Source organism: Rhinolophus sinicus, linkage group LG11 (assembly GCF_036562045.2).
Source record: "Rhinolophus sinicus isolate RSC01 linkage group LG11, ASM3656204v1, whole genome shotgun sequence".
In the NCBI taxonomy this organism is placed as follows: Eukaryota; Metazoa; Chordata; class Mammalia; order Chiroptera; family Rhinolophidae; genus Rhinolophus; species Rhinolophus sinicus.
Genome location: NC_133760.1, coordinates 32283042 through 32310384, shown reverse-complemented (window position 1 = coordinate 32310384; position 27343 = coordinate 32283042). Strand labels below are relative to the sequence as shown.

Here is a 27343-nt window from a genome sequence, read left to right as displayed (position 1 = left end):
GAGTACTTAAGATGGGGATCACTGAGTTGCTGCAACAATCAAGTGAATGCATGTCACACACTCAGAGCAGTGCTTAACACAGAGCAAGTACTCAGTAAATACTTATCCTCGTAGTTATTACAGTCATGCATCACACGAAGATGTGACAATGGAGCTGGATATCCTGTAAGAAATGGAAGGATTTGTGATTCAGGAGGGTGTTTTCTTTTCTCTAACAGGAGCAGTATCTGTGGGGCTTGGCAATAGATTCCTTCTCACTTACTCAATTTTGAGTGCGCAGATTACATCCCAGTCAGCCAGCCACTGGCCTGTCCCAGCACAGGGGAGCCTGCCCCCCGGCAGTGCATACTGAGGGCGCCTCGGCCCTCCCAGATGTAGCCTGATGGTCTGCAGAGTGCACTGCTGTAAATTCTTTGTTGAGGACCCAAGATCCTGTACAAGGACACAGGTCCACAGGAGCGACCTTAGCAAGTATTAAGGGCCACGGCCACTGTAGTGAAAGCTTTCTGTGCTAGTGTGGAGCCAGCCTGTCTCTGTACTTTGGAAACATTTCCAGGTTGTAATGATGTAAAGCATAGGTAAGTTTTATTTCTTTTATCAATTCAATGCTAGAGAAAGCCTTTACCATCAGACGGGGTCAATGGAACCAAAGCGAATTTCCAAAGTCAAAATACTGAACCCTCAGTTCTACATCCTCTCCCTGTTAAATAACCTCTTTTTTTATGAATACCTCAAAGTTCCTCAATCTGACCACTGCTCCAACACGTAAGAGCCAAAATCTCATTGCCATGACAATCCCGTGTTCCTTTCTCCATCCTTTTTTATTATTATTTTTTATATTAGTTTCAGGCGTACAAAACAACATAATGATTAGACATTTATACCCCTCACAAAGTGATAATCCCCCAAGTCTACTACCCCCTCACATTATATAAAGCTGTCACAATACCAGTGACTATTCCCTATACTGTACTTTACATCCTATGACTATATATATACACATATATATTTTTTTCCAATCATAATTGACACTCAATATTATTGTATTTCAGCTTCAGGTGTACAGCGCAGTGGTCAGGCATCTACACAGTCTATGAATTGATCCCCTTGATAAATCCAGTGCCCTTCTGACACCCTACATAATCTTTACAACATTACTGATTATATCCCCTATATTATATTTCACATCCCCATGACTATTCTGTAACTACCAATTTGTACTTTCTGATCCCTTCAGTTTCTCACCCACCCCTAACCCCGCTCCCATCTAGCCACTATCAGTTTGTTTTCTGTGTCTATGAGTCTGTTTCTATTCTGTTTGCTCATTTATTCTGTTCTTTAGGTTCCACATATAAGTGAGATCACATGATATTTGTCTTTCTCAGTCTGACTTATTTCACTTAGCATAACATTCTCCAGGTCCATCCATGTTGTTGCAAATGGTAAGATTTTATTCTTTTTTATGGGAGAGTAATACTCCATTGTGTATATGTACCACAATTCCTTTATCTAATCGTCTATTGATGGGCATTTTGGTTGTTTCCATATCTTGGCTATTGTGAATAGCACTGCAATAAACATAAGGGTGCATATATTTTTTTTGAATTATTTTTTTGGATTTCTTTGGATAAATACCCAGGAGTGGAAATGGAAATGCTAGGTCATAAGGTAGTTCTATTTTTAATTTTTTGAGGAAACTCCATACTATTTTCCATAATGGCTGTACCAATTTGCAATCCCACCAACAGTGCTCGAAGCTTCCCTTTTCTCCACATCCTCGCCAACACTTGTTTGTTGATTTATTGATGATAGCCACTCTGACAGGAGGGAGGTGATATCTCATTATGGTTTTTATTTGCATGTCTCTGATGATTAGTGACATTGAGCATCTTTTGATATGTCTATTAGCCATCTGTATGTCCTCTTCAAAGAAATGTCTCTTCATGTCCTCTGCCCATTTTTTTTTTAAATACTTTTTTGCTTTAATTCTTTTTTTTTTTTTTTTTTTAAGATTTTATTAGGGAAGGGGAACAGGACTTTATTGGGGAACAGTGTGTACTTTCAGGACTTTTCTCCAAGTCAAGTTGTCCTTTCAATCTTAGTTGTGGAGGGTTCTGTTCAGCTTCAAGTTGTTGTTCTTTCAGTCTTAGTTGCGGAGGGCGCAGCTCAGCTCCAGGTCCAGTTGCTGTTGCTAGTTGCAGGGGGCACCATCCCTTGCGGGAGTTGAACCGGCAACCTTGTGGTTGAGAGCCCGCGCTCCAACCAACAACTGAGCCATCCAGGAGGCAGCTCAGCTCAAGGTGCCATGTTCAATCTTAGTTGCAGGGGGCAGAGCCTACCATCCCTTGCGGGACTCGAGGAATTGAACTGGCAACCTTGTGGTTGAGAGCCCACTGGCCCATGTGGGAATCGAACCGGCAGCCTTTGGAGTTAGGAGCACGGAGTTCTGACCGCCTGAGCCACCGGGCCAGCCCCCTCTGCCCATTTTTTAATTGGGCTTGTTTGTTTTTTTGGTGTTGAGTTATATGAGTTTTTTAATAAATTTTGGAGAGGTGGCCAGTTAGCTCAGTTGGTCAGAGCATGGTGCTAATAACACCAAGGTTACCGGTTCGATCCCTGCATGGGCTGTGCCCTCCTAAATGAATGAATGAATGAATGAATGAATGAATGAATGAATAAATAAATAAATAAATAAATAAATAAAATTTGGATATTAACCCCTTATCAGATGTGTCATTGGCAAATATCTTCTCCCATTCGGTAGGATGTGTTTTCATTGTGTTGATGGTTTTTGTCTCTCCATCTTGATTTCTCTTTCCTGCAGATCCTCAGGCCCCCTCTCACCCTCCAGCAGTCACAGTTCTGGTGATCTACACCCGATCCAGCCAGTTTGCTCTCAATATTTTCAATCAGTCCAGCCCCATCCCTGTTCATGGAGCAGCATTGACAGCTTCCATGTTCTATTTCTAACCCTGTCGGAAGGAAGCAGCGGGAGGGCACAGAGACAAACTTAAAAAATTAGCTGAGTAGAGTAATGGGAGTACTGTGTACAGTGTGCTAGGCAGAGCTGCAGGATTTCTAAAAGCACCGTTAGCATTAGTGAGGGATAATGCTTTGTGGTGGGGGCTGTCCCGTGCATTGTAGGATGTTTAACAGCAGCCCTGACCTCTACCTGCTAGATGCCAGTAGCAGCTCTACCCAGTTGTGACAACCAAAAATGTCTATAGACATTGCCAAATTTCCCCAGGGGGGCAGAAACATCCCTGGTTGAGAATCATTGGATCACAGTAACCATTGAGAGAGAGCGAAGCCATCCTGGGACTAGCAAATGGGAAGCCATTACCTCCCTTAGGCCTCAGGGCAAGGGGAGGAAATGGCCTTTGAGACCTCAGGAGCCATGGAGGAGGGTCCACATGACCCTCTGTGGTCATAGGTTGCAGAATGCAGCCATTGCCAGGCCCTGGGACGGTGCTGCTCATAGAGTCAGGCTCCTGGGACACAGAGCAGCGGCGGGGGAAGGGACTGGAGTGGATCTGGTGGGCAAAGGGGAATTAACCAGCACAGAAGACATTGCCGTCATCCAGCACAGAAGACATTGCCGTCATCCAAGTAGGGGTGATGGTGGCTGGGATAAAGGGGATGATGGCCAGTGGACAGAAGTGGGTGGATTCGAGAATATTTGAGAGGATTTGATGGCTGATCAGATGTGGGCAGTAAGTGAGAGGAATGAGTTAGTTAAGGAGGAGATGTTTGGGTTTCTGGCCTGGGGCAGCTGGATTGATAATGGTGCCATTTTCTGAAATGAAGAGGACAGGAAGAGGAGCAGGTGTTCAGGTGCAGTTGGGTTATATGGGTGTGGGGTTCTGGAGAGAGATCTGGACTACACACACGCTAGGGCACCCTGGAAGGGAGGGGCACTGGTGCCAGCTTCCCACAGCCCCTGTTCTACTTCTCACTAGAGATGGAAGAGGGAAGTTGTGACCAGCTAGAGAGGAAGGAAGAGGAAGAGGGAAGGAGAAGTGGTAGGCCTCATATCACAAAGCATACTCATGTCCCTTATTTCATATTCCCCATCTCCACTCCGAGGTGATTTCCTGGGGAGAAAAATAAAAGCTGAGGGACGAGGCCTGAGTATAGGGCATGAGGGAGAGAGCTGCAGGCATTCTGCTTGTGTCATCTCATGAGCTGCCAGGCAGTAGAGGGGTCGAGGGTAAGAGGAACAATTACCCCCTCTAACCCCTTGCTGCTTCCTGGTAGGCCCAGCAGTGAGAAAGCTTGGGGATGGAGAAAACAGGATATCACTGGGCCAACCCCAGTACTGAAGATCTAAGAAACTACCCCCATCCTGGATAACCCCATGAATCAGTGAGTCTAGAAAGATTTCAACAAGAGCAGCTGAAGAGCTGTGAATAACAAGCGGCCAATCAAAACTTCAAAAGGAAATTGTAAGTAAAGCGATGATGATGATGATGATGCCCTTGTCTTAAGAGCTTTCTAAATGCCAGGTAGTCTGCAGAGCACTTTGTTTTAGCCCTCTAGTCAGGTGACCAGAGCAATCTACTCTTTCTAAGATACAGATCCAATAACATTCACTGTGCCATATGACAAGGATATTATCCCCGTTTGGCGGGTAAATCAGGGCTAAGAAACGGGAAACGTGGCTGAGATTTGAACTCAGGCCCTTCCAATTCCAAGACTCTTACAAAGTCCACTTGTAGGCCCAGTGCCTCAATCTCCCTTCCATGCCATCTTCCTCCTCCCACTGCTGCTGGCCCCTCCACACCCCTTGGCCAGTCTTCCTGTCTCCTCCTCCTGAGATCTCCGCACCCTTCTGTCTCTCCTCGCCCTCCCTCTCTATGTCTCTATGGAAATGAAGTCAACATTGTTTTTGGTGGAGTATACTTAGGACTCATGAGAAATATTTTAAATGTTGATCTCATGTATTAGTTCTGTTAAGGAAAAAACAATAAAATCAAGTCAGTTCACTTTTATATGTCACACTCTTATTTATTTCCCTTAATAATTCAGTTGACCCTTAATAAAGAGGAAAAAGTTTCCCTCATCCTCATCAACAAGCATATCAGGTTGCTCTTACTCCTGCTGGGTGGGGTCAGGAGCAGGTTTATTTTTCCAGGGATATTAGACAACTCAGCTCATGAGCCACCAGTGAATAACTTCAGGGTTTTGATTTCAATTTCAGATGCTTCCAGTACTCCACCCGTCCTCTCCATGCCCACCAGATTCTTGTTTAGACAATTATAGTGGCCTTCGAGCTGTGCTGCCTCCCAAGGCGTCCTCCCCCATCTGTGCCAGAGTGACCTTTCCAGAACACAGATCTCATCATGTCCCTTCTCTGCTTAAACACTTCTGTTCCGTTCCCATGACCTACTAGATGAAGTCCATGTAACATGTCACGTGAACCCTCCAAGCCCTGGCCTCAGTTGACCTTATATCCTTAACTCCTGCCCACCCTTCTCCTCTTCCCAGGTACAAACCCCACAAGCCATACCAGACAATTCCCCCTTCCTGGAATACGGGCTTTCCTGCTGCCTCACCTCTGCTTGTGCTGTTCCCCCTACCCAGGGTGCCTTTCCTTCTCACCCCATCTCCTCTAATCTGATCAATTCTTATAAGCATTTCCTCTGCAAAGCCTTCCACCGTCCTGGGAATGTCAGAATTACTTGTTCCCTTAACATGTTTTTCCTTCCTTTAGTAAATCTCATCAGAGTCTGGTTCTTAGGCATTTCATGTCCATCTCCCCAGTTAGATTTTAGGGTCACTGAGGGCCTCTGCTTTATTAATTCCAGCCCACACTCTCACCCCTCGCATGGAGCACAGTACCCGGGACCTAGGCAGGTGCTGAGAAATTGATGAATTGAAATCCAAGACTGAAAATCTTCTCTGAATCCCATCTTGATATTTCCAGTAAAGGGAGTTAATGGCTGGTCTCTCATCTCTCAAAGCCACTTTGCCTCTCCTTTAGTCTACAAGAGACTTTGTTCCTGCCATTATGTCACTTCTTCCAGGAAGCATTCCAGGTTTGGCATCCCTCCCATGAGAATTTTCTTAGCACCCTCATTAATGCACTCATCAGTCTGAAGTGTAAATGTCTCTGTACCTGTCCATCTCCCCCATCAGTCTGAGGACACCTGAGGCTGTGGGTCTAGCCCAGGGTAAGTTACCTGGCGATAGTTAACAACTGTAGAGTACTCTCCGCATGCCCAGTGTGTTTCCAGCACTTTATGTGTACTAACTCATATAAGTGCCAAAACAGCCCCACGAGATCGGTAGTATTAGCTAAAGAGCTTTTAAATTTGCCCGAAGTCACACAGCTAGGAATTGGAGGAACAAGGATTTTAGTCCAGGCCATCTGACTTCCCCGCTGGCTCTTACCTACTGCATGATAAGTAATTGCATAACTGAGTGAACGGAAGTTGGGCCAATGCTGAGGAACCCAGCACACCCTGGACTCTTGCTCATCTCCCCCCAGGAGATACAGACCCAGTCCAGTGTGCAGGGAGTTGCCCAAATGCAAGGCCAAGATCTGTACTAATAAAGCGTTCTTGCTGAATAGCATTTTCATAAAGACTTGTTGTTCTCCTCTGCCCTAGAAGCCACCCCATTTCCTGCTGCCCCACAGGGAGGTCCTGGGAATGGTTGACATTACTATGCTGATGAATAACCTCTGCAGTAGCTTTCGTAACAAAAGACCTCGCAGCACAGGCGTGCTGCCAGACCTCAGAGACGGTCATCTCCCTCCTGGCTGGTGGGCACGACTCGTACATGGCTCAAAAACCTGAAATACGCACATAATCTTTGACCCAGTAACTCCGCTTAGAGAAATTCATCCTATAGACCTGTTCATGCAGGTGTATATATAAAGGAGTTCCTCATAACATTGCAGATGAGAACAAACACTGGAAAAAACCCAGGTCTACCAGAATGGGAAATAATTTATTAAAATATAGGCATTTAAACAGTGGAAAATTATATAGCCATTAAAATGCTATTGGGAATCTCAATTTATTGACATGATAGACTGTCCATGAACTGGTGTTGAGTAAGACCACAGGTTACTCTGTAGAATAGGTCGAGAAAGGTAGTTTATTCCTGAAGGATACATAGAAAGCAGTATCAGTAGTTGTCCTTGGAGAGGGGAACAGAAGTGGCTAGGGGACCAGAGAGAAGACTGACTTGTTAATTTTTAATGCACCTCATGTATGTACACAGAATTAGATTAATCATAATTTCTGATTCATGATACACTTGTATCATTGGTCTGTGTACGCCCAGTTTTCAATTTGATTGACTTATTCGTTTATTTTTAACTCTCCATCCAACCCAAGGAATAAAGATACCTTATCTCTACCTAGGGATCCATGTCTAACAGTCCCCCAAGAGGTAACCAGTCTTCTGATGTTTATGTTTTTCCTTCCGTTGCTTTTTTGGTATAGTTGATCACATATATACATATGGTCTAAACAATATATTGTGTACTTTTAGTTGTTTCTAACCTTTATAAGAAGAGTATCATGCTGTGTGGAATCTTCTGGAACTAGTTTTTCCATTCAACATCGTATTAAGATTCATCACGCTATTGTGCGTGGCTGCAGTCCATCCATTATTTTCATTGCTTTGCATTCAGCCATTGTGTGAATATATTGCATTTAAAAATTCCATTATCCTGTCAATGGACATCTGGGTTTTTCCAGATTTTTGCTATTATGAATAATGCATCTGTGAATATTCTTGTATGGGTCTCGTGCTGCACATGTTTCCTCTGCTTAAATGCTGAGGGGTGGACTCTCCAGGGTGCTAGGTTTGTGAATGTTTAGTTTTACGAGAATTGTTCGTTATGCTCCCACCAGCACATCAAAGAACTGTTGATGATCCACGTTCTCTGCTACACCAGGTTTAGTTAGACTTCTGAATTTGGGCAACTAAATGAGTGTTATTCTTTATATCCCCTGGAAATTACTTCCGTGGGCGGGGCAGGGTCTTGCAACAGTGGGGGGGGGGGTGCAACAACAATGGCCACAGCTGTTTTCAACACTTACCCTTTCAGTCCTTTCAAACTTGGTAAAAGGTGCATGAATTACTCAGATAAATAAATAAAATACAATTATATGTTTGTCTGAAGAGCTCAAAATGTCATAGGGTAATAGGTGATTTTTATTTGAACTTTTTTTTGTTTATCTCTGCATTAAAATTTTTTTCTACTGTGGATATTTTTTTGTTTTAAAAAGAGGAAAGATATATGGTGCTCAACATTAGTCATGAGGTAAATACAAATTAAAACCACAATAAAATACCACTATACAACTACTAGAATGGCTAAAATTTAAAAGACTGACCGTACCACATGCTGGAGAAGCTGTGGCACAACTAGAACTCTCCTGCATGGCTGATGGCATTACCAAATGGCGTGGCCACTTTGGAAGAATGGTTTGGCAATTCCTTAGAAAGTTAAACATACACCAACTATGTGATTCTACCATTCTACTCCCAGGTATTTACCCAAGAAAACCGAAAACATATGTTCATACAAAGACACACAATGTTCCTAGCAGCTTTATTCATAATAGCCCGAAACTGGAAACAGCCCAAATACCCATCAACCGGTAAATGGATAAACAATTCTGGTAGATCCATACAATGGAATGCTGCTAAGCGAGATAGAGATAGAGATAGATAGAGAGAGAACTAAAATACATATATACAACAACATAAGATAGATCTTGAAAGCAACAGACACAATGTGAAAGAAACAGATACAATGGCCCCCACACTGTATAATTCCATTTATAGGACATTCTGGGAAAGGCAAACTGCTGTGATAAAAAAGAGCTCAGTGGCTGCCAGGGACTAGGGAACTAGGGATGAGTGGAGAGATTGTCTACGAAGGGCGCAGGAGAATTTTTTGGCATCCTGGAAATGTCCTCCATATAAGTAGAGGGGTGGATAGACAGCTGCATGTATCTGTCAAAACTCACAGAACTGTACATCAAAAAGGGTGTATTTTACTATATATAAAGCATACTTTAACTTTTTAAAAATGGTGGGGGGAAGAAGGTAAACCAAAGAGAAAGAACGAGGGCTTGAGATCTGAGAAGTTCTGGGCAGTGAGGAAAGAGTATTTCCCATGCATCTCCTGAATCAGCTCTTTGTGGAACCTTAACATCTGCTGCCTGCCAGGCCCCGCCTCAGAGCTCTCTGACTTGCTGGTAACTTTGGGCAAGTAGCCTTCCCTCTTGGAAACTCATTTCCTTCCCCCAGAGTGGGAGAGGAATGCTGTGATAATCTCTGAAAATGCAAACATCTGCTGAGCACTGACTCTGCCATGTTACCCACAGGTGTTACATTGGTTCTTTCATATAATGATGATGATGATGATGATGATGAAATTTTTAAAAGTTTTTCATTGAGCATTTAGAGGTATTTAGTGCTTTGCAGGTATTACTTCATTTAGTCCTCACACCGCTCCTAAAAGGTGGGAATGCTCCTAAAACGTGGGAATGCTCTTACAACAATTTTATTAAGAAGAAAACCTAGGTACCCAGAGTTTACATAACTTGCCAAGATCAACACAGCCCAGTATCCCCAGCATTTGAATCCAGTTTTCTCCTGCCAGGGCCCAAGATCTTAACCATTGCTCTAAATCAGCTGGTGGGTCTTCGGCAAGCTTTATAACATCATCACAGCGTCTGGGTCAGAAAGGACCTTGGCCTTTTGTCTAGTTCAATTTTTTTTTAACTGCAGGTCTCCAGCAGTTAGTGAAGCTTCAAATCTACCCACTGGGTCAGGATTGCATTTTTTTTTTTTAATTAAAAAGAATAAAATAGAGTAAAACAGAAGGAAATAAAAAATATCGGAGTATATCACACATAGAAAATTAGGAAAGTAAGTGTTGTACTGTGATAATGCAATTTCAGTGTGTATGTGCCTGCACAGTATAAAATGCATTTCTTTCTGGGGGTCCTGACTGGAAAAGTTTATATAACACTGGTCTGGACTGTTTTACAGAGGTTGAAACTGAGGCTTGGAGAGGAGAAGCCAAGTGCCTAAGGTCACACAGCCAGCCAGGAGTCCTGACGTTTGTGGCAGTAACCATCACGCCATTCATTTATTCAATAGATGCTTACTTTGGCCTGTTCTGTTCCAGGCCCCATGCTGGGCACCTGGAATTTAGTGACAAAGTCCCCCGAGATGATGAAAAGCAGCTAATGTGGCACGTAATAGCCACTCTTTATATATATTCCTTATTCTATACCAGATTCTGGTCTGAATATGTACCAGCTCACTTGATGTCTAGACAATCCTAAATGTCAGGTTCTACTACACCATCAAACCCATTTAATAGATGGGGAAATTGAGGCACAGCATCAGTACTTGCACATAGTAAGTGGTAGAGCTGGGATTTGAGCCCACGCAGCCTGCCTCCTGAATCTGTATTTTTGAATACTACCCAGTTCTGCCTTTCAGATAGTTTTGCAGTGCAACAACAGGTCTCATCAGGAATGGTACGGGGGAAAGACAGGCTCACAAGTGGGGAAAATTTATGGTAAATTTGACCCCAGCCTTTATCCATAGTCAGGCTATTTTGGACTCTTGGCTTTTTAAATTTTATTTTTATATATTTTTAGATTTTTAGGTCACACTATGACTAAGTTCTGTCTAAGAGGAACCAGTCTCCCACCCCCACGCCAACAGGCACAGGCCAAAAACTGGCATTCAGCAGAAGGGAAGTGGATTCAAGCTGGACTGGAGCTTACTGGCTGGCTCTACAAAGGTGGGGCTCTGCGGGGGGGACAGGGCTTCTGCCCCAAGCCTCAAGCACGAGTCAGACCATGCCTGCCACCATTTTGAGCACGTTGGTCAGAGAGGACACCCCCACCCTCACCGGAGGTGAGTAGCCTCCTCTTGATACTGGGGGATCATGCTGTTGTTTGAATGTTCCTTTTTATGTGTCCAGTATCTGTTCGCTGTTCTCATCATTTTTGTTTAGGAGACCAAACTCCCCTACCTTTAGTCCATGTGGTCCTGGGAGGCTGATTTCTTTTGCCTCACACGAGGGCTGGTCACATGGTCGGGTCTTAGCCAATCAGAACCACCCAGTTATCTCTGGCCACAGGATTGCTTCCAAGGTGTGCACATGAGCCAACTCAGGGCATCAAAGTGAAACCTGAGACTTACTGTATCTATTGGAAAAGTATAGTGCTTTGTGGTTTGGATTGCCAAACTGGTAGGTTGGGAGCCTGTCTCTGCCTTGATAGGAGTCTCTAAAAAGAAAGTCAACATAGAGGAAAGCCAAGACAGAACAAGACAGACCCCTGATGACATATTTGACCACGTGGAACCATGCATGCCTAAAGTCCATCTACCATGAACTTTTTAGTACATGAGCCTACAGATTCCTTTTTTTCTGCTTAGGTACTTGTATTTCTGGCATTTACAACCCAAGTGACCAATACAAATGCCAAGACACCACATAGAAGGGAAAGAACACTGGATAACAAGTCTTAAGGCTTGAGTTTGAATCAAGGTTTCACTACTTACTAGATCCTGTAGCCTCCCTGTATTTCAGTCTCTTCAACTGTGAAATGGGAATGGTATCCCTGCCTATAATACAGTGTTGTGCTGGGAAATGAAATGAGCGTGAATGGGAAGTGCTGTGTAATCTGTGAAGTACTTTGCAAACTCAAAAGCTCCAAACACAAGTCGGCAGCCTCTGTTGCACATGATAGGAGGAGAAGGTGCTCTGGAAGTGAGCGGTTCCGTTCCTGCCATGTCTGTCCAGCTGCATGACATCTGACAGGTGTTTTAACCTCCCTGAACCTTAGTTCTTGTCTTTGGAAAAGTAGATTCCTTGGTGTCTGTCCCCTGGGGGATTTGCAGACTGGATCAGGTGTCTCCCCAATCTTAATTAAAATCCTGCAGTGGCTCCCCGTGCCCCCCATTCTCTAAGGACACAGTCCAAGCTGCTGATCATGATTAACACAGTCCCCCACTCCCCCAACAAGCTCCTTACCTGCCTGTTGGGTCCAATCTCCTGCCTCTCCTTCCAGCGAGACTGAACTACCTGAAATGCTGAGCCCTCCTCCCTCTGCCAGGAACAGTCTGGCTACTCATCTGAGGTGTCACTTTCCCCAGGAAGCCTTCCCTGAGCCCCTTGTGCCTGTTAATCTCGAATCATTATCACCAGGGCTGGTCTCCAACCAAGGTCACTGATATGGCTATGCTAGTTGCTAAAATACTGTATTGAAAAATTTCCATATCTGTTGATAATCAGCTGTTTCCCTGAGCCCCTCAAGTGCTCCCCAAACCTGTAGCCTCTCGCATGAACCCCAAACCTCCCCACCACCCAGCAAACAAAAGGGTGAAGCACAGTAGGGGACCTGGGGATCCTGCTCTGGTCGTAATGGCTGGTGTTGTTCATTTTGGTTGGCCCCATGCCCAGGCTCTACCAGTTAAATATTGTTAATAGCCTCCTTGCTTATTTCCCTGGATTGTAAATACCTGGTTCCCTTGCCTGTTTATTCCATCAGACCAAAAGCTCCTTGAGGTCAGGGAGGCTCCTCCCTCACTAGCACTTGGCACACACTAGGTGCCCATCGAGTGTTTACCGAATGAATGGATGGATGGATGAGCGAGTGAATGAAAAGTTGGAGAGTCACTCTGGAAAATGATAGGCTCCCCCCGTCCTCAGTCTGGACTTGAGTTTTCTTCAAGGCTTGCGATGGAAACCTTGCTCTTTGCCCTGGTTTTATTGCTCTTCAGGTTTCCACCCTTGCAGGATGCACCCTTCACCTGCCCTTCTGGCTCCAGCCTGGCCAGCTCTACCCTCCCCTCCTACAAAACTTGGACTTTCACTGAGAACTGCTGAACCTGGGAAGATCAAGTCGCACCCCTCTCACGAACCCACAGATGGGTGAGCACACACGTGTATACACACACACATTCGTGCACAGGAGAGGACAGTCAAACCCACCCACTGACTGGTAAGGTAACTAACACATCCTAGTGTTCCCAGGATTTTCCTGCTTTTAGCACTGAAAATCCTACACTCCAGGAACCCTCTCTGCCCCTGGCAGGTGGGGATGATTGGTCACCCTAGCACTGGGTCGGTTGGATCATTCTTCATGGACATGGATGGTCTTCAGGATGGACGTCTGGCTTACCCATGCTGAGTGCAGGGCCTGGCACGTGGTGGGTTTGCCACAGCTCGGCCACTTCCTAGCCATGGAAAATTGTGTTACCTCTTGGTTTCCTCAAGAGGATCGGATAATGTCTTCCTGAGAGGTACATATGCTCGTAAAAGGAAAAGTGCCACCTGAGTGTTATATAAATGAGAGCCGTTGTTACTGTTGTTGTTTTTGTTATGTAATTATATATGTGCATGGAAGAAAGGTTTCTAGATTTTGCCATTTGTGAAACAAAAACAGTGGGAAGCATAAGGCTACAAAAATCAGCCCTCTACTAAGACTGTTCTTAGCAAGACCTCCCTCCTCACTTAAAGAAGAAAATAGCTTTATTCTGATAAAATTCATAAACTGCACAATTTACCCATTTAAAGCATTCAATTCAGTATTTTTTAGTGTGTTCATAAGGTTGTGCACTCACCGCAATCTAAGTTTAGGACATACTCATCCCTCTCTAAAGGAAGTCCCGTACACGTTAGCAGTCACTCCCAATTTCCTTCCTACTCCCCAATCCTGACCAGCCCAAGGCAACCACTAATCTATTTTCTATCTTTATAGATTTGCCTATTCTGGAAATTTCATAAAGTGGACTCATATAATATGTGGTCTTTTGTGTCTGGCTTCTTTCACTTAGCACAATGTTTTCAAGGTACATCCATGCTGTAGCAGGTATCAGAACTTCATTCCCTTGCTTTGCCAACCCCCACCCCACCTCAATCCATTTTAGATTATTTCCAGAAAGGGTTCAATGCTCACCATAGTTACAATAAGTTTGCACTTGTGTAGGAAGAGACCAAACTTTTTTTAAAAATAATTTTTTATTTTTGCTATATCTAGTTCTTTCATTCCTTGTATCTTCAATTTTCTTTTGCCCTTATTGATTTTTCTTTATCTTTTAAAGATACAATATTTGAAACAAAAGGAGTATAATATATCACATATATTATTTATAATGAATAATTGTGAACTCACCACTCACCCCAAATATAATGAATAATTGTGAACTCACCACTCACCCCAAATTTCCTTCTCCAGAGAAATACTGTTGGAGAATGAGGATATAAGGTCCTTATCAAGCTTCTCAGCTTCCTTCTCAAGCAATTCCCAATTTTTACTAGTTATAATTATTCATATTTGTGTTTTCTGTAACTATAAGTCTTTTGTGCTTTGTCTGGAGGTTGAGTCTAACAACTGGAAAGCAATAAATATTACTCACGTGAGAACTCTTGGCCCCTAAGAGAAGGAATGTGAACCTGGCCAGTGACACAGTTCCCCATCTCAAGAAGCTCAAAATCAAGAATTTTTAGAGGCAGAAGAAAATGAAATGATCCTTCCAGACCAACTGAGTCATTTTACAGACCGGAAACTGAGACTTAGGGAAGGAAAGATATTTTGCTTAAAGTCACGAGATCAAGCCCCTACCCTGTGTTCTAGCCACCTCCAGGAATTTGATAAATACATTGTGTTAGCCCCATATTTCCTTTTTAAAGAGAAATTAAACTGTGAGGCCTTCAAATTAAGGATGCAAGGGCATCAACTAAGAAAATAAAGCAATATCATGATTATAAGAAGTAAAAGCCCTTTGTTTCCAAGTATCCTTGACTTGGGAGAGGCTGAATTTGGCAGGGAGTGATTTCATTGGCTATTGAGCAAGGAGAGGGTTGGCCTTGTCAAACCTGGAGGTAAGCTTTATCTCCCCTTTCCCTATGGACAGTGACCTTGGCTCTGAGAGGAAGGGTGGGGCCTTCACTGCTCACAGGTGGGAAACAGGAAGCGACAGATCTGTGGGGCCCGACAGCTATTCTGCGGCACCTTATCTGTCTTTATTGAGTCACCAGGTACAAAGGTGTCTGTGCAAAGAGAAGGCACTCAGTCAGCCGTGGAGCTCCATGGCAGCAGGCTCCTCCCCTCTCAGTGGGCTTAGAGAGGGTGAGTTAGGCCGGAGGGAGCCTGCTGCCCATGGAGTCCACTCAGGGAAAGCCCTAACCCCTGAGCATCATGGAATGTGAAAATAATAACAGTGAATATTTATTTAGCACTTCATGTCTGTCACATTTACTTAGGTTATTTCACTTAATTCTGGAAATCATCCAATAAAGTAGGTGCTATTATTATCCCCATTTGTACAGATGAGGCAATTGAGGTCCAAAGAGGGTTTAAGTGACTTGTTCAAAGGCTTAGAACTAGCAAGTGGAGGAGCAGGATTAAGACCCAGGCAGTGCGGCTCCACTGTCCATGCTGGGAACCAGTTTACCATACTGGCCTTGGACCTGGAACACCAGCCTCCACCCTACCTCTGCCATGACCTGGCTGTTCATCGATCTGAGCTTCTGTCCCATCCTCTGGAAAATGGGCAAGAGTACCTTCTGCTCTGTCGGCTGGAGGGCCAAATGATCCAGCCCAGGGCCTGCCCCCGTGGTTCCAGCTCTCATCATCACTCCCCACCCCACCCCTCGCTGTACTGGAAGCTCCAGCCTGGCTGAACAATAGCATCTCAGCCTGTGCTCCTGTCACCTTCTCTTGGCTGCCTTGGGGTCTGCAATTTCAGGTTAACTGGACAGACCATTTCTTGCTAAGTGAAGCAGTTTGCCTCTCAGTTCAAGTGGCATCTGGAAATAAAAGCCTGCCCTGACCTTAGCAGTACAACATGGAGATTAAGAGTCTTTGGAGGCCAGTGGCCCTGGGTTCAAATTCCAATTCTGAAAATATATGGTAATGGAAGGAGAACTGACTCTGGGTGGTGAACATACAATGGGATTTATAGATGATGTAATACAGAATTGTACACCTGAAATCTATGTAATTTTTGTTTTTAAAGATTTTATTGGGGAAGGGGAACAGGACTTTATTGGGGAACAGTGTGTACTTTCAGGACTTCTTTTTTCCAAGTCAAGTTGTTGTCCTTTCAGTCTTAGTTGTGGAGGGTGCCGTTCAGCTTCAAGTTGTTGTCCTTTCAGTCTTAATTGTGGAGGGCACAGCTCAGCTCCAGGTCCAGTTGCCGTTGCTAGTTGCAGGGGGCACTGCCCACCATCTCTTGCTGGAGTCGAGGAATTGAACTGGCAACCTTGTGGTTGAGAGGACACGCTCCAACCAACTGAGCCATCCAGGAGTTCAGTGGCAGCTCAGCTCAAGGTGCCATGTTCAATTTCAGTTGCAGGGGGCGCTGCCCACCATCCCTTGCGGGAGTCGAGGAATCTAACTGGCAACCTTGTGGTTGACAGCCCACTGGCCCATGTGGGAATCGAACCGGCAAGCCTTCGGAGTTAGGAGCACAGAGCTCTAACCACCTGAGCCACCGGGCCGGCCCAATCTATGTAATTTTATTAACAATAGTCACCCCAATAAATTAAAAAAAAAATTCCAATTCTGTCACTTTTACTGTGTAACCCTGGACAAATCTCTTTACCTCTCTGAGCCCCTGCTTCCAAATCTGTAAAATGGTTGTAGTAATAGCACTCAAAGGGCTGTCTGAGGACTTGTGAGAAGCCATATAGAGTATGGTAAGCTCCAATAAATGGTAGCTATCGTTTTTATTACACAGTATATTGCAATTACTGGTATTTAGCACAATGCCTGTTACATAGTCTGCAATCGATAATATTTAATAAATAAATGGGTGAATGTTTACCTGTCTGCATCTCGCACTACCTATGAACTGCTTAAGGGCAGGGACCATATTTTGTTTATTTCAGTGTCCCCAGTGTTAAGCAGGGTGCCTGGCACATGGAGGTGCTTAATAAATGTTTGTTGTTTGCCCAGTGAGCTAAAGGATCTGGACAGCCATCATCCGCGGTGCTAAAACCACAAGGTGAAAGGCTGGTGGAGAACTTGATAATGGAGGGATCAGTTGACACCAACTGAAACTTAGTTATTCTAATAGAGTCAACCAGACAATTTCTTGCTTCCTGATACGATGCTATGGGAAGTAATGAGCAATCAAGCCATGAAAAGACGTGGAGGAAATTTAAATGCATACTACTAAGTGAAAAGTCTACATACCTTATGATTCCAACGCTATGGCATTCTGGAAAAGGCAAAACTATGGCCACAGTAAAAAGATCAGAGGTTTACATGAGTCGGGGGGCGGGAGGGATGAACAGGCACGTAGAGCAGAGAGGCTTTTTAGGGTAGTGAAGAGACTCTGTATGGCACTGTAATGGTGGATACATGCCATACGTTTGTCCAAATCCATAGAATGTACAACATCAAGAATGAATCTTAATGTAAACTATGCACTTTGGGTGATTATGATGTGTCAATGTAGGTTCATCAATTCTAACAAATGCACCTCTCCGAAGGGGAGGCTATGTATGTGTGGGGCAGGGGGTACATAGGAAATCTCTGTACCTTCCTCTCAAATTTTCTGTGAACCTAACACAGCTCTTCAAAAAATAGCCTTAATTTTAAAAAAATACAGGGGTGAAACAATGAAACAAGGTTTGATACAATTACAAAGTTTACAAATTATAAAAATATATAAATTACAAAAAAATAACTGTTGGCAGCTAGACGATAGATACATGGTGTTTCATTACACTACACATGATATACATTTTACTGTTTTCTTTACTTAGTGTTTGAAATAAAACAGTTTTTTTGCAGACGGGAGTGGCTGAGCCATAAAGGGCGGCACCCCTATCAGTTGCCATCATTTTGTCAGAAGGCAGAAGCAGAATATCCAGTTTCCTCCCCTGCGTGTTGGCAGGCAGCCCAGCCCCGCAGAGGTGTCAAGAGCCCCCAGGAACAGGTAGAATGGATTCTCCTCTCCCTACACCGCTGTGAGCCTGATCTGGCTACAACCCCTAGCAACTCCAATTTCCCTAGGATTCCTCCCAGCCAGCTGGGGGGTTGGGTTCCTCTCAGCAGAGCCTGGGGCACGGGTGCTCCACACAGTCAGGGTACTATTATTACCGCCTTTTGCCAGGAGCTGAAAGGGACCAGGACTGCCCAGGGGATTAATCATTTAATCCCTGGCTGACCAGTTGCCAGCACATCCAGGAAGTGAACGTCCATCTGAGACACAGCCTGCAATGAAGAAACCTGGAGTTTGTCATCCCAAGGGTGGATGCCCGGTTAGCCCCAGTGGTGGGGTCTGTCATCTACCTGGAGGGGCAACTGGCAAGGACTCTGGTGAACATTTCTTTCTCCTGTTGATGCCTGAAATTCTACCATTAACATTAGATGGGCCCTCAAAGAGATCACAACTCAAAGGTTTTGATTTTTCTTAACTCCAGTTGTGACGCTAATGAAGGCATTGGACCTCAGCACTTGCAATAATCTCAGGGGTTCCACAACCCCCCCACCCCCACCCTCAGTCCATCACCGACACCAGGTTAAGAACCCTGGGTGAAGTTTACTAGCTCCAGAGTTTTCATTCTTTGAAAGAAGCACACCTCAGAACCCTCTTTAAAATGCAAATGACCCTGGGAGGGTTGAAATGACTAACCAGTCAGTGTGAAAGTTTTCTGAGCAGAGGCCAGAGATAGCCTGAGACTTTGATGGTGGGGGGTGGGGAGGCTTCAGGAGGGATCACAATTTTGCTTAGAACTGGTGAAGGAAAGGAATGTACTGAGCCAAGAGTGCTAACAGCTAACTTTAGGGCACTTATAAGAACCTTGTGAATTAAATGCTATTAACATCCCCGTTTTATGGATGAGGAAACAGACTTGAAGAGGTCAAGGGACATACTCCCCAGCTAGTGGCAGAACAGGAATTTGAATCCTCCATCAGCCTGAGATCCAACGCCATCAGCCGCATAGCTCAACATCAGCAGCACAGGCTCATCTTCGCCTGCTCATTTGATCCTCAGAATTGACGTTTCCTTTTTTGCTGGAAGAGGAAACTGAGGCCCACAGTCACACAATGCCGCATCTGCACAGGGCACCTCTGTGTTTCCCCTCCTCACCCTGGACAGCTGAGAGAGGGCAGCCCTTCACGGCCAACTCCCTGGAGCTTAGAGAAGGACTTGCCGAGAAGTCTGAAGAGAACGTCTCTCCTAACCTGTCCTCACTGCCCCTAATTGTTTTCTAAAATCCTTTTTATTGAATTATCAGAGTGTAATGGAAGAGTCGATGAGAGTCGCTGCGGAGTTCCAAGGCCAGGGCTTGCTGGACGGAGGAAAGCAAAGCCCTAAAGGCTCCCTGGGATGAGTGATGGTATAAAATATGTATTTTTACATAACTGGGAGAAAAAAAATAAACGGACAAGGCTGCCCCATGGGGGAAACGCCTCTTTCTGTATTTCCATTATCTTGTTTAATGCACAGTCCAGCAGGAGCCTCAGTGGGAAAGGAAATACTGGAGCCTTTTCCCTTTGAGCCTCCTGGTGGGTTAAGAGGCAGAGAAAGACAAGATGCAGAAATCTAAATGGCCTGGGCGTGTGCTCAGAAACCCATTAAAACTGAGGGGACAAGTTGGGGGGAGGGGCTGAGCTGACCCGAAATAGTGTCTTGGTTTGAGACACCGCCTCTCCTCTGGGGTTGAGAAAGTAGCTTCAGTGGACTCATATTTACCTTTAGCTCTGGATGGAATATTCTAAACATGACCTTTCCCCATAAGGAAGGGGATAGGAGGTAGTCGTTTCCAAAGAACGACCTCCACACTAAACATTTATTGAGCAGTTAGTTGCTACTAGATGCCAAGTACTCTGTTTAGTGATTTTCTTGCCTCAGCTCCTCTCAACACATTTGTACTGATGACAACATGGGCTTGCCCAAGGTCACAGCTAGTGAGCAGCTGACTCCGCACACTGTTTTGCAGTTCTGACCATGCTTGCAGAGTGAAGGGAAAGATGGTATCCTTGTCAGGGTAGGCAAAACACATAGATGTGGCCGGCCCCTGGCAGTCAGACAGGGACGATGTCTGACCTAACATTTGCATTTTTTCTTTTTTTGGATCCTAAAATTATTTTACTGGGGATAGAATTCTCTAGAAAAGGAAGTGGTTGCTGTGGTGTGGTAAGAGCCCCAGTCTGGGGATCAGGAGATCTTGGGTTCTAGTCTTGGCTTTGACATTGACTTGCTATGGGACATTGAAAGTTATTTGCAAATAATAGGTTTGAATAATCTCTAATGGGTCTCTGGCAGGTCAACATTTACAGGACAGATTGAAAACTACAACTCCAGCTTGAAGACTATCCAGGGCCACATGAGGTGAAGCTAATAGAAGAAATGGCCCTGGAATCAGGAGGTTGGGTTCCTGCCCTCTACCATTTCCTACTGGCCTCAAATTCTTTATGCCTCAGTTGCCTGTCTATCAAATGGGAATAATAACACAGCTCTGGGGTTGTTTGGAGATGAGATTAAATGAGATGGCCAATGTCAAATGCTTAGCACAGCGTGGTGCAGTAACTTGCAATGCCCAGCATCTATTGTTACTATTATCATTTACATCTGTACAGAGCTTTTATGGTGAGGAAATATTGTTCTTATTGTATGTCAACTTCACAACAATTTAGGGAGGCATTTGTGATTAATATTCTCATTTGGAAGGTGGAGAAACAGGCTTAGAAAGGTGGGTGCTGCCCAATGAACTGATTTGCAGACTCACAAACCGGTGGAGACCTGCAGTTAAAAAGAACTAGATAAAGGGTAAAGCCCAGGTGCTAGTGTGCACCCACCGCGAAGCCGGGACGCGAACCTGGAGGTAATCGGAATCCTGGAGCCCCTGCACGCAACCCTGACTCTACCAACCGCCGGGCCTGCGGGTTGCCGGGTCGATGTGAGGCAGAGGGGCGGGATCGGGGGCGGGCCGTTCGTTCCCTGCCTGCAAAGGAAGCTGGGACCTAGCCGCGTCGTTCATTGGCTGCGGCCGGCAGGTGCATCCTCAGCCAATCAGCGGGGCCGGGGGCGGGGCCTTCGAGGCTCACCTGGCGGCTGAGGCGCTGCCCCCCTCACTGGCGTCGAGAGCCGCAGAGCACCTGTGTGTTCGCGGAACTTCTGCCGGACCCGACCCGACCCGACCCGCGCCCGGCCCGCCATGGGCCCTCCGTGTCGCAGCCTGTCCGCGCTCCTGCTGCTGCTACTGCTGCAGGTACGTCGTGTCCCTCTGGCTTTGCGGGGGACGCCTTCCGGCCCCACCATCCGCGACCCGGCCCCTAAGTTCCTTCCTCTCTTGTCCCTTCCTCTCTCCTGTCGTCCGCGCTCCCTTTTCTTCCAAGAAAGTTTGAGTCCAAAGAGCCTGAGCGGCCTGGAAGCTGCTTGGCGCCCTGGACTCAGCGGAGATGGGAGTGGGAGCGGGAGCGGGTGAGGAACTAGCGCGGTTTGCCCACTGCCCCGCGGCGACCTGAGGTGGGGGCGCGCCTCGCTGCAGGCTCTAGGGACCCCGGGTTGGCCGCGGTTTGGGCAGTCGGTGGCGCAGGGTGGCGGTCGGGATATGGAAAAGGGGAGCCCGGGTGCAAGTCCAGGGAGAGCCAGAAGTAGTGGGAACGATCCCTGAGGCAAGGAAAGGGGAATCAATAGAAATAAAGGTAACTACCAGGTAAAGAAAGGGTAGTAAATAGGTATGGGGGCGCCCTCGGGATAAGAAAGTGGGGTCAAAGGTGTTGGAGAGCCCTCGGTGTAGGCACTAGATTTAGGAGTGGGAGCGTTCCCGGTGTAAGGAAACGAGAATTGGGAAGAATAAAGACACCTCCAGTGAAACGGAAAAGGAGCCGGGAAGGAAAGGGGTGCTAGGTCGAAAGGAGGTGACCCAGCAGGCTCCTCTCCCCGGCGTTCCTGGGGGCTTGGCTGCCGCAGGTCTCAGATTGAGTTTGGCGTGGCTGCCTGCCCGGCGGGGTGGAGGGGAGTGGAGGTGGGTCCCTCCCACAATCCCGACGCCGGGAGCTAGGGAGGAGCGGCTCTGTCGGTTTCGGTGTGGGCTGGGGGGGACCCCCCAGGTCACCCCGGTTCCATACCTTTCCCCTACCCCAGGTCTCATCATGGCTCTGCCAGGAGCCAGAGCCCTGCCGTCCTGGTTTTGGCGCTGAAAGTTACACGTTCACGGTGCCTCGGCAGCACTTGGAGAGAGGCCGAGTCCTGGGCAGAGGTGAGGGCGCGCCGCCGGGGTCCCTGAGCCGGGTGGTGGGAGGGAGCGGGAAGGGTCCGAGAAATTGCGCTCCCATTCCCCTGGACTGGATTGGGCAAGCCCCTTTTTTCCGTGGCTCAAATGACACCTTTAGAATTTACACACATACAGGAATCTAAACTTTATCATGATTGAGCACTGTGGTTGAAGTGGCTATCCTGGTGTGGTTAATTATGTTGGGGGGGAGGGTACTTATTAGAGCCTTCAGTGTGTTTCCTAGTGTCCTGACCACATTAGAAATTGTCGTTTCAGACTGCACAAACCTAATATGTGGGAAGGGCAGGAGGGAAATGGTAATTCTTATTTCACAGATGAGCAAAGGAAGACTCAGAGGGTGGAGTCCACTTGCACAGGGTCAGTTTCCTGGGAATTTGAACTAGCATCTCTCCCAGGCCCCATTCTGCACCAACTCTGGGATGATTGAGGAGCCCTCTCAGTTATCAGGCTGTGGCTTTTGCTCATAGAGATGACAACATTTTGATACAGGTACTATTTCTCAAAGGAATAATCGTTTTTTTAAAAAAGCCTGGTAGCTCTGACTCAGGGAATAAAAACGTAGCACAAATGTACTTCTGGGCGTTATCGCTGTGATAATCAGAATTCTAGAGTTTGCTTTGTTTTACTTCACTGTGGCCCAGGAGTGAGAGCAAGGGCAGGTTGGTTTCTCTTCTGGTTTCACTGATTCCCAGGTGCTTATTTCCTACAAACCACTTTCTCCTCCCTTTTGATTTTAGTTGATTGGGCGAGTTATCCTAACAATAAAGGAAACACTTTAGAAACAAACAAACAAAAAAATCACCCACAATTTCCCTGAGGGGATTCACTGTGTATTCTTCCAGTGTCTTTGGCCACGTGAAAAATCTGTTCCAATCACACTATTGTCTGAAAAATGTTTTCCAACTCTGGAAGTTCTAACAGTGGGCGGCATTTTTTTTTTTTTTTTAAACAGAAAAACTGCACCTTGATTGATTAAACATTTGCTTTTCTGAGGCCTGTGTTTGTGTGGAGCTTTCTGTTGGGTCAGAAAGGAAGTGTTGTCTGCCTGATTTTGCAGTGGGTCCACCATTCCTTGGCCCATCTCTTGATGTTCTGCCTGGCCCTGTGCTGGGCACTTGGGAATGAACTGAGATACAGGGACGTTCCAGTCCTGCCCTCGGTATTGCATGTTCTGGCAGGTTGCTGAGAATGTTCTAGGACTCACTTCGAGGGCATGGTGGGACATGGGCATTTAGGTATTTGGGATGTTTTGAATGGGTATCAGTGGGCTGTGAAGATTGGCTTCTGGGAGGATAAAAAGTTGACCCACCTTTGAAGAGCAGGTCAGGGGTTAGAAATGGGTGTGTCCCCACACAAGTGCTGGTCACTATTGTTTTCCTGCGTCAAGGCATTTGGTAGCACCAAGGGTAGGTTAGTCCGGTTTTTATCCCCCACCCCCAAGCTTTTATGTCTGACCAATAATCGTATTACCTATTAATAATATAATTATTATCATTATTCGCTTTTGAACTGGACTCTGGGGCAAGTGCGTCACATATTTTACCTTATTTAATCTTCCCAAGAACCTTATAAGGGTGGGCACCATTGTTATTTCTATTTTGCAGATGAGGAAACTGAAGCATAAAGCAATTTCATTTAGTAAGCTGCTCAGGGAACCACAGCTGGTCTTTCTCCTGCTTTCTCCCCTCCTCAGTAATCTCAAAAAAAAAAAGAGGCTGCCTGGGGAATTGGTGTCCATTGTGAAATAGATGTCTTCCTCCCTGTATGTCTGGAAGAGCAGAGGTGTCGACAGGGCAGGACCCCAAGGAGGAGGTGGTGGTGATGGAGATGGGTCAGACCAGGTGGGGGGGGGGCTGCAGCTGGTGGTCTTGGTTGGAGACACGGTCTCCAGAAACTGCTTGTGTGACCGGTTCCCGTTCCCTTTATGTCCACAGACCCACACCCACTCAATGATTTTCTGACATTTCACTTTTGGAGGGCTTTTTGGACTACAGGGTCCCCTTGGACCAATCCAGTGTGGAATTGCCCCAGGACGGAAGTACTCTTCTGGTAAAATCACACAGGCAACCTCAGGGGGAAGTGACCTCACTCTCTTTGGACAATCCAGAAAGATGGAGGGATGCCACATTAGTACTGGGTTTAAACATTGGCTCTGTGGAGAATTTGCTGCATGGGAGTTTGAAAACAAGGAATCTGTCACTTTTTGTCCACCAGTGACCACAGAGTGTCACAAATAGGATTTGGCTGAATTCAGGGACCTTGGGGTAGTTTGCTGGGGTCATTCCTGTGCTCCATGAGATCCCTGTATTTACTGCGTTGGTTTTTCTCCAGGTTCTAGAACAGAGAATGTTTTAAAAAACAAACAAACATCTTTCGTTTCTGATTATTTTCCTTTTTCTCAGTACAAACTGGTTTGAGCAAGCCAGGCTATTAGACAGTTTCGCATCTCATATATTGTACTCAATTTTAAGTTGACTGTGGGGGGTGGTGGGAAAAAAGGGCAGCAGGCTTTGAAACCCATGGTTTCCTTGCTTTACTGCCTCTGCCACCTGGCCTTGGGCAAACAGAGCTTACATTTTGGGTCTGAGCTCTGGCTGCTTGATGGATTGCTCTAGCTCACAGGAACCCACCTGTGGATTAAATACACCCATTTTCCCTTCTTTCTAAATGATGTGCTGAAAGGTGGTGGAAACAGGTATTCACCTCCTAATTAAACTGGGCTTTGAAAAAAAAAACAAAAACAAATACGGAAAACTGCTTTGGGATGACCTTACATCATCAGATCCCCACTCCCCCACTGCTCAAACTGAACCACCACTTCCCGATTACTCACTTCTGTGACAAGGGTTATGCAGAGCTCACTGGGGAAGGAGACTACTGGGTCATCCTGCCCCGGCCTTTGTGTCCCATGAGGAGTGGAGCCCTGTAAGGCCATTTAAGGAAGGCTGGCTGCTGCTCCTGCCCTACCTCTCTGCCAGGTGGTTATGGAAATCCCTGTTTGCTCTCCGGGGCTTTTTATTGAGCAAGGCTTTTCTTCCGAAATGCTCACCTTGGTGTCTGTTACACATTCCCTTCCAAGCGTAGCCCCAGATAAGCCAGATGCTGAAACAATCAGCTTTCACATCTCCCAGAAGCTGCCAAAGCCCTAAAGTCCCCGAGAGGCACCTGTCACAATCCAGACTTTCTGGGTTTCCACTCTGCCTCAACTCCCATTTCCTCTCAGGGCTTTAGGCTTTCAAGGAGAGGAATGAAATCAATATGGCTGATCAGGATAGTTCTGTGAGTAAGCACCTGAAAGATCCAGGTTTGGATTTCAGCTACTAGCTGTGTGGCCTTGGGTAAATCACTTTACTTCTTATGAGCCTCAGTTTCCCCTGTGTAAAATGGGAGTCAGTAATACTTACAGGTTTGTCGTTAAATGTGCATATTCATTCATTTAGTCAACATATATAAGTGCCTACTGAGTGCCAGCACTGGGCTTGCCGCTGGGATTGCAGTAATGAATAAAGCAGATGTGGGCTGAACGTTAAGGCAAGTGGGACAGATATAAAGAAATAAGATAGAGTCACTATATGGTGGCTCGAATTTCTTAGGGACAGAGTAAGCACTCAGATATCATTTTGAACACATGAATGAATGAGTGAATACATATTTACTATTCCTCATACCTTGGCTTATCTTTTTCCTACTCTGGTCTCAGGCCAGCCTTAGACGTTGACTATAAATGGGCAGGGAAGAGTTGGGTCTGTGGCTCTTGGAATGGGGCAATAAGTGTTTCCCAGGAACTCAGTGTACTGAGTGCTTCCCTCTGAAAGCTGCAGAGGGCAGAGAAAGGAGACCTCACATCCGAATCTGGAAATGGAAGAGCAGTTAGTCATTTTTAAGTGTTTTTCATCTTTGGTCAATTAAAAAGAAATTCGTGGTGCCCTTTCTGTTTTCCTCTCTGTTTCTAAGTTTCCCATTTATATCCTCAGCTTATGCTTGTTACTGTTGGGAGGGCTTTAGATTCCCTCTCTTTCTGCGGTTTTCCTCTTCCCTTTCCTTCTTAATCTACCTCCAGTCCTCCACATTCCCCCAAGGCCCAGGTAGCATCTTCCCAACGTTTAGAAGGTTCTTGAGTCAGACTGCCTAGACTGAAATACAGGTAATGCCCCTTGCCAGCTGAAGGATACTGGCCAAGGACTTTCTAAACCTCAGTTTTGCCATCTGTAAAATGGGCAGAATAGTACCCAAGTCATAGGGTATGTCAAGTGCTCAATGAATATTAAACGTTAAAGCCCCTGGCATATTTGGAGCCTTCTTACCGTTTGGTTCAAAAGTTTACCTGTGCTTGCTCCCTCCCTGTGTTCCCTCCCTCCCAGCAAACCAGCCAAACCAGTTTCCTCACTCTCTCTGCTTCTGTGTTAAAGCAAACACTACTGTGCAAACAGTGACTAAACCATGGTACTCTTTTCTAGAAAAGGAAATTCTGGTATTTTCTTGCTTGCCACTGTGCAGTGTGTTTGGGGTGGGCCGACATGGGTTTGCCTGTGGACCTGTTCATAAACCTTGTTTAGAATTATGGGAAGAATGGACAAGGTACAACCAAAGGTGGGGAAGTCAGGATGACCTTAAATGTTTCAGCTTCTGCTTGGTTTTTAAAAGTATTTCATAATGCATATGCTTAAAGATACCGGTCTGATTTTTCAGTTGCCAAAAATCCTCTGCCTCAACCCCTGGAACTGGGTCACTCACATTTCTAAGCATCCAATCATCTGGGGTACTTCAAAAACACAGATTTCCCTTCCTGCCGCTAATTCACTGAGGGTGGGGTTCTGGATGTGGTACTGGACAACTCGAGCAGCTAGGTCACAAATGTATAATGAGTAAATACATGGTGCCAGCCAGTGTGTGGGTATCTGGTTGTCACCCTGAGGCCAGGGATCCAAGGGCACCCTTCATGGGGAAGCGGGGGTAAGGCTGGTCGTTCTGCCATGCCAACGAAGGAGAGCTCTATGGGACAAAGTGGAACGTGCATGGGGTGGGAGTAGGGGGTCTAGAGAGAAATAGCCAGTGCACAAACTTCTCCCCTCTGGCTTGAGACCC

At 45.8% G+C, this 27343-nt stretch overlaps 1 protein-coding gene and 1 long non-coding RNA gene across 2 annotated transcripts in view; both read left to right on the top strand.

The window, feature by feature from the left end:
- Positions 1 to 4080: 4080 nt before the first annotated feature.
- On the top strand, positions 4081 to 17688 carry LOC141567498 (uncharacterized). Its single transcript, XR_012490148.1, has 3 exons — positions 4081 to 4445; positions 10644 to 10905; positions 12778 to 17688. It is a non-coding gene; the product is annotated as an uncharacterized LOC141567498 (long non-coding RNA).
- A 3374-nt stretch (positions 17689 to 21062) lies between these two features.
- CDH1 (cadherin 1) overlaps positions 21063 to 27343 on the top strand; it is a 69973-nt gene continuing 63692 nt past the window's right edge. The window contains exons 1-2 of the mRNA XM_019756697.2: positions 21063 to 21229; positions 22108 to 22222. Of these exons, the coding sequence (XP_019612256.2) occupies positions 21176 to 21229; positions 22108 to 22222 (169 nt within the window). The 5' untranslated portion in view covers positions 21063 to 21175. The remainder of the gene's footprint in view (positions 21230 to 22107; positions 22223 to 27343) is intronic.